The sequence below is a fragment of the Engraulis encrasicolus genome, chromosome 7 (genome assembly GCF_034702125.1).
Source record: "Engraulis encrasicolus isolate BLACKSEA-1 chromosome 7, IST_EnEncr_1.0, whole genome shotgun sequence".
NCBI classification, from domain to species: domain Eukaryota; kingdom Metazoa; phylum Chordata; class Actinopteri; order Clupeiformes; family Engraulidae; genus Engraulis; species Engraulis encrasicolus.
The window spans coordinates 44,233,953-44,241,452 of record NC_085863.1 but is presented as its reverse complement, the minus strand read 5'-3'; the positions used below and the strand labels follow the sequence as shown (position 1 = coordinate 44,241,452).

Below are 7,500 nucleotides of genomic sequence, written 5' to 3'. Positions count from 1 at the left end.
ACTCCTATCTTTTCCTCTCCTCTTTTCCTCTCACTCCTCTCTTTTCCTCTCCTGCATCTCTTCTACTCCCACTCCACTCCTCTCTTCACCTCTTCATGTCACATCTCCCTCTCCGTCAAGTCTCTCCATCTCTAGGTCAATGTATCTTTATTGAACTTTTCTTTTTAAAGTGTATACAAGGCACTCAACATGAAGGATTAAATACAAAATAGACAAAGAAAAGGCAGACAAACAAAACAAAAACCACAGCAAAATGAAAGTCCACTAAAGTAGTCACCTTATTTTACATGATAAAAAGAAAATTACCCAGACTTCAGGCTTATTGTCCACTGCTCCAGATGGTGAAAGAAAAAAAAGATAGAAAAGAATTGGGGTGGGGGCTGCCATATTGTATAAGAATAAGACATAGGCTATTTGCTGGTACAGGATAGGCCCAGAGTAATATTACTGGATATTGTCAAACAGCAAGCACATAAGTACACATGAATGCATAGGTGCATTGTCAGCTGTTCAACATAGGAAATGAATGACTGTCATTAGTCTCTCCATCTCTCTCCTCTCCTCTGCTCACCTATCCATTCCTCTGATGCCCATCTTTAACATTTTCTCTCTTTTTCTCACATGCTCCTCGACTTGTGCACTTAATGATCTGTTTTTTTTTCTCTCTTCTCTTCCTTCCATCTTCCTTTCTTCACATCATGTATCCTACACTTTGCAGTTTCTCTCCTTGAGTCTTCTCTCCTCTCCTGCATCTTTTGACATCTTCTCCATACTGTCTCAATATTCATTCATATTAATCAATTGATAATAATTGTCTGCTGAGACTCCAGTATGGTCTCTTCTGTCCTTTCGTCTCCTGCATCTGTCTGCTACACCTGCCAGTGGCTCTCTTTCCCTCTTCCCACACTTTTGTCTTCCAGAGTCTTCTCGATACTTTATTGATATCCATTTAATCAGTTAGTATAATAATTACCTGGGGTCGCTGTGGCGCAGCGTGCTAAGCCCCCCACATTTGGGCTTGCATGTCCAGGGGACCCTGGTTCGAGTCTTGCCGGGGTCATTTCCCAACCCTGCCCCATCTCTCTCTCTCTCTCTCTCTCTCTCCCAATGATTTCCTGTCAGCTCTCATACTATCCTGTAATAATAAAGGCCAAAAAGCCCCCAAAAAAACTTAAAAAATACAATACTTTAATAATTACCTGCCGAGACTTCATGTTTGCCTTCTCCTCTTTTCTCCTTTATTCTGCTCTTCTCACCTTTCTTCTCCTCTTCTCTCCTTTCTTCCCCTCTTCTCTCATTTCTTCTCCTTTTCTCTCCCTTCTCATTTTCTCTCCTTTCTTCTCCTCTTTCTTCCCTCCTCTCCTCTCATCTCCTCTCTTCTTCTTTCTTCTCATCTTCTCTCCTTTCTTCTCCTTTTCTCTCCTTTCTCCTTTTCTCTCCTTTCTTCTCCTCTTTCTTCCCTCCTCTCCTCTCATCTCCTCTCTTCTTCTTTCTTCTCATCTTCTCTCCTTTCTTCTCCTCTTCTCTCCTTTCTTCCCCTCCATCACTTCCTTCTCTCCCCTCTTTCATCTTCAGTGACTTCTCTATATTTCTGTGTTTACCAATTCATCAGTTGATAATTATGATCCTACTCCACGGTGGCCTTAGACAATGTGTTTGTTTCTCAACAGTGTTTTGGCGAAATTAAGTGACACATTTGTCTCTCAACAGTGTTTTCAGAAATTAAACCGCTGATTCTGTTTGTTTTCCTCAATAATGTTTCAATAAATCAACAGGCTGTTTTGTTGAGTAATTCTCAGCATCGTTCATAAAAATTAGTGACTGATTATTTTCCCTCGAAGGTGTTTTGTGGAATTGAACGAGCGACTGGTTTTAGTGGGGAGTGACAACTGCTGTATCGCCTCTGAGCGAATTAATTTACTGCCCAGATGCTGATGATTAAACATTTATGTGCTAATCGATGCATCCAATTAATTATTGATGGGTGATATTTAGAGTGTTAGGAGGCTGTGCTGGGCAATAATACAGCCCATTGGTGCAGGAAACAAACATATTGCAAAAGAAAGTGGGAGGCCTATACAGACAGGAAAACCATACAGCCCAGTATAGTATAGTACAGTAACGATGATAAATGTAGCCAAATAAAATGTTCTCAAAGAGGGAATCATGTTATACAGTAAAGCTGCAGTATTATGGGTATACAATGTGACTTACTGTGTTAAATGTTTACATTACGTGAGGGATAATTGACGGCACGGCGGTCTGATAGCCTAATGGTTAGAAATTTAAAAAAAACAAAAGCAGTTTATGAAAGAGAGAAGTGTATTCAGTTCCTTTAAGGATGTTATTTATCACTTTGTTGTTTAACCTTGGTATGTGCATTAGAAATAAAATCATAAATAATATGTAGAGGAGAGTGCCGCAATAAGCGTCTTCACCACGAAGGAAATGCCCTCAGGATAGGCTTTCATGAAATGATCACCATCATTACAGGATCTTGATGAGTTCCTATTGATGTGCGGTGTGCACTAGCCGTTCTTCAACAGCGCATTGATTTTTGTGCCTCATTGACCATTGCCCAGAAATTACATGGCAAAGTCAGGGGTAGCGAAGTGTAGGGGTCTTGACAAAGCTGATTGGTTAATGGATGGTGTGACTGCTGTCACGAAAGTCATTTCTCTCAAAGCTGATTGGTCAATGGATGGTGTGATTGTCATTAGTAATGTAATTCTCTGCTCAGATTGGTTGTTGTATAGCCCATCATCCCGCCCAGTCCCAGCAGCAGTAATAGCCACACACTTCAGTACGCTGAGCACGTCGAATGCCATCACAAAGCGAATTGGCTAATGGTAGCCTATGACTGCTGCCAGTAATATCATTCTGTGTTTTGATTGGTTGTTAAAGCCCATCACCCCGCCCAGTCTCAGGAGCAGTATAGCTATGCCCCCCAGTACCCTAAAAAAAACTAGTGTTGGTCGATAAGAGGGTACCCCCAAAGCTAATTGGCTAACTGTTGGTGTGACTGTGGCCAGTAATATCATTCTGTGTTTTGATTGGTTGTTATAGGCCTTCGCAATGCCCAGTCTCAGCAGCAGTATAGCTATGCCCCCCTAGCCTAGAAATCTAGACGCCGTACAGCAAAAAGCTGTACCAGGGTCTAGGAGGGCTGGGCAGCAGTGTGGGCGGGATAAACGGTTGCTTCAGCACTCAACGCCACGCAATTGGATGGCAAACAACCAATCCCCACACACTTCTGTGTAACGTCACAGCTGTCTTGTGAAGCGGCAACTCCGAGGCGTCGTAGCAGTGAATGCGTGTGATCACCACAGCCACAAACAAGTTTCCCAATAAATCGTGTTTTCACTTACATAGTTCAAAAATGCCTCGTTTTCAACCACACAGCCCTCCTTGATCAACCAGCGAAATGTTGAGCAATTTGGGGCTTGTTAAATGGTCATATTTATGATTGTTGTCAACATGGCATGTTCGGTGTTAGCTAGCTAGCTGTATAATAGCTACCCAGCCGGCCGGGGAGCGTCCTGCGTTGGGAGCGACAATCAGGGAATCTGCGTGTGATGACCACAGCCACAAAAGTGTCCTAATAAATCGTGTTTTCACTTACACAGTTCAAAAATGCCTCGTTTTCAACCACATGGCCCTCCTTGATCAACCAGCGAAATGTTGAGCCATTTTGGGCTTGTTAAATGGTTATATTTATGATTGTTGTCAACATGGCATGTTCGGTGTTAGCTAGCTAGCTGTATACCCATAACTAATACACGGATACCAAGCTCTGTGTAATTGACGACAGATTGGCTAGCCGCTAGCTCGGTAGACAAGGTGTCATTCCCATCTATTTAGTAAGCGACTTACAGACTTCCAAAGCTCCCAAATGTCTCGTTTTTAATGACATGGATCTTACTAGAATTTGGGGCAGGCATATAATACAAGGCTGTTATTGACGACAGGTTCTAGCCACTAGCTTGGTAGACTATGTAATTCCAATCTATTTAGTAAGCTACTCAAAGACTTTCAAAGCTCCCAAATGTCTCGTTTTTAATGGCATGTGATTGTGTCTTATTAGAAATTGCCTTGGGGCAGCTATTTCATTCTACACCTACAGTAGTGGTCTGATAATAGCGTGTGATCTGGTTCTGTAAAATGCTCAACTTAGCTTACCGAGCTAGTTTAAAACATCGAATGATCAAATGGTAATGTGTTGTGATCTATTTGTGTCCGATAAGTTCATGGTGTATTCTTACATCAATCCATGTCAGACACGAATATGTATCATCATCCAGGCTTTTTAAATTAAGTGAACACTTTCGTGCTGTAGGCTACGTAGCACGGACGGACACCGCTTCTTCTTAGAAAGTTTCCTGTTTACTAAGTAGCCCGGCCCCCCTCGCGATTTGATTGGCCCTGTCATCGGATAACTTTCAGCCTCGCAAAACGACCGGGGTCCGCTAGACTGCCCCCGGGAGCAAATTCAATTTGCGGTCGCTAGGGGCGTCTAGATTTCTAGGCTAATGCCCCCCAGTACCCTAAAAGAAAAATAGTGTTGGTCGATAAGAGGTACGGGAGGGTAACTCAAAAGCTAATTGGCTAACAAATTGTTTGACAACTGTCAGTAATGTAATTCTGTGTTCTGATTGGTTGTTACAGCCCATCATCCCGCCCAGTCCCAGCAGCAGTATAGCTACGCCCTCCAGCACGCTGAGCACGCCGTCCAGACGCAACAGCTGTGCCCTACAGGACCTCTATATCCCCCCACCACCAGATGAGCCATACGCACCCAGGTAATATAGTACACACACACACGCACGCACGCACGCACGCACGCACGCACGCACGCACGCACGCACGCACGCACGCACGCACGCACGCACGCACGCACACACGCACACACGCACACACACACACACACACACACACACACACACACACAAACACACACAGATAACCATATAAGTACTTTAATTAGTGCACATCTTGTGTGTTTGAAGTATCCACCATGTTGGACATTAATTTCCTTTGAGATCAATAAAGTACCTCGTCTCAGTCTCTGTGTATGAACTGTGTGTGTGTGTGTGTGTGTGTGTGTGTGTGTGTGTGTGTGTGTGTGTGTGTGTGTGTGTGTGTGTGTGTGTGTGTGTGTGTGTGTGTGTGTGTGTGTGTGTGTGTGTGTGTGTGTGTGTGTGTGTGTGTGTGTGTGTGTGTGTACGTGTGTTGAGATGCTAGTCAAATAAAGGCGAGGTGAGGGTGAGTGTGTATATGATCCAGATAGAGGCCTGTTGATATTAAGCATCTGTGTCTGCATCTTCTGTTCTCTTCCAGGGAATATGATAACATCCTTCCCCTGCTGGACCAGCCATACACACCCAGGTACACATATTCACCTCACATGATACACATGCATGCATGCATACACACATGATGCACATCGTCGATGTCCAGCAGAAAACTTGAATACCTTTTTTCCCTTTTTTACTTTTAAGTTACTTCTTTACTTTCTAAATAAATAACCATTTCAATATTGACGTTGGCTATTAAATGATTTATAATACCTATTTACTCATGGCGATTGAACAGTAGCGATAATTTATATTTTATAATGAATAAAGAACAAATATAAAACAATGTGTTAAAACTTGTCATTCATAACTTGACAAAACAGTATTTACATGCACTCAATGGTTTATTCTCTAATTTACATGCCTAAAGCCTCGTTCACACGCATCGCTGCTAGTCACTCGCTACTCGCTCATTAGCCTTCTAGCCACTCACTCTTGGAACGTTCGCTAAGTCTTTCCGCGAGTTTCACTGCCAATGCACAAGCGAGAAGTATCGAACTCTGCATTCCAATTGGTTACTCGCTTACTCAAAGTTAAAATATTTCAACTGGAATTGGCCCACATTGTGTCGCTTGTACTCTCCTCGCCTATCTCAAGCAAGCAACTAGCAGCGACGTGTGTGAACGAGGCTTAACATATTACATTTTTCTCCTCCTCCAAACACTCCCAGCCAAACCGTATCCCTCTCCCCCACCCCTGGTTACCATAGGGACGATTCCGGGACCCTGCCGCCGGTGGAGCAGCATGGGAACCACCCGGTCGCCAAGGGCTCGGAGTCGCCCAACTCCTTCCTGGACCAGGAGTGTCGTCGGCGATTCCCATTGGTGGAGGAGGATGCCGTGTTGTACTGCTACGAGTATGACCAGAACCAGCCGCTACCGCTGCCGCCTCCACCGCGCCGAGACCCCAACCCCACATACGGTACCACACTACACCCACACTGTTACCAGCACAGGGACTCCAACCCCACATACGGTACCACACTACACCCACACTGTTACCAGCACAGGGACTCTAACCCTAGCATATGGTACCAAACTACACCCACACTGCTACCAGCACAGGGACTCCAACCCTAACTACCGTAGGCTACCACACTGCTAGCCAGGCTACACCCTCCTAGTGAAAGTTGATGATAAACAGGCTACCACACTGTCCCCACACTCATACCACCAGCCCTTGGAGGGACCCCAATCCCAGTTACAGTACCATACTACACCGAAACCAATCACCATTGCCAGTAATGGGGCCTAAATTGAATGCAACCTTGATTCAAGGCCAAAGCCAACCCCATCTTCTGTTTCATTACTAGCATAAAGTTCTGGGATGGTAATAAAAAAAACTGACTTTAGAATGAGAAAGTTGAAATTACACTGTACACTATATGGCAAGACTAGTGCCATGTTTCCCCTTTCTTTTTCTTTTGTCTATGCTGTTTGGGTACCTCATTGCTTGGAACAAATACTCTAGTTGAACCTTCTGAATGTTACCTTTCTAAATTTAAGCTTTCTTTAATTTTCCGATCCCGTCATGTCAGCTGCCTTTTGTAGCCATACCATGCCTGCCACGCCCCACCTGCCTATCTAGCTAGCCCATGCTCACTTTATTTCTGTGTTTGAGTTCAGTTGAGTGCCATTGCTATGCTCTTATGAGTTGCATTATGTGCCTGTTTGCTTCTTTTTTTACTCTCTCCTCCTACTAATCTCTCAATAGACTCTCAGTGTCTCACAGAGACATAAATGCACTCGCTCTCTATCATACACATACACACACACACACTATCACACACATACACACACTTGGTCACATTTGCTTCTGTGCACACTGACCTACACAAACAGCATTTACTCACCCACACACACACACAGGCACACACACTTGCTCTCACTTGCTCACAGACACACACACACACGCAGGCAGGCACGCACGCACACACACGCACGTGCGCGCACGCACGCACACACGCACGCACGCACGCACACACATACGTACACACACACACACACACACACACGCGCACACACACACACACACACACACACACACACACACACACACACACACACACACACACACATGCACACAAACACATCGACACACATGCACACAAACACACATGCACCATGTAAGAGCACAGACTGGGAAC

The 7,500-nt window shown here is 44.4% G+C and overlaps 1 protein-coding gene across 1 annotated transcript in view; it reads left to right on the top strand.

The window, feature by feature from the left end:
- cnksr2b (connector enhancer of kinase suppressor of Ras 2b) overlaps positions 1 to 7,500 on the top strand; it is a 186,751-nt gene that overhangs the window by 144,703 nt on the left and 34,548 nt on the right. Inside the window, exons 10-12 of the mRNA XM_063202257.1 lie at positions 4,666 to 4,799; positions 5,338 to 5,385; positions 6,025 to 6,275. Of these exons, the coding sequence (XP_063058327.1) occupies positions 4,666 to 4,799; positions 5,338 to 5,385; positions 6,025 to 6,275 (433 nt within the window). The remainder of the gene's footprint in view (positions 1 to 4,665; positions 4,800 to 5,337; positions 5,386 to 6,024; positions 6,276 to 7,500) is intronic.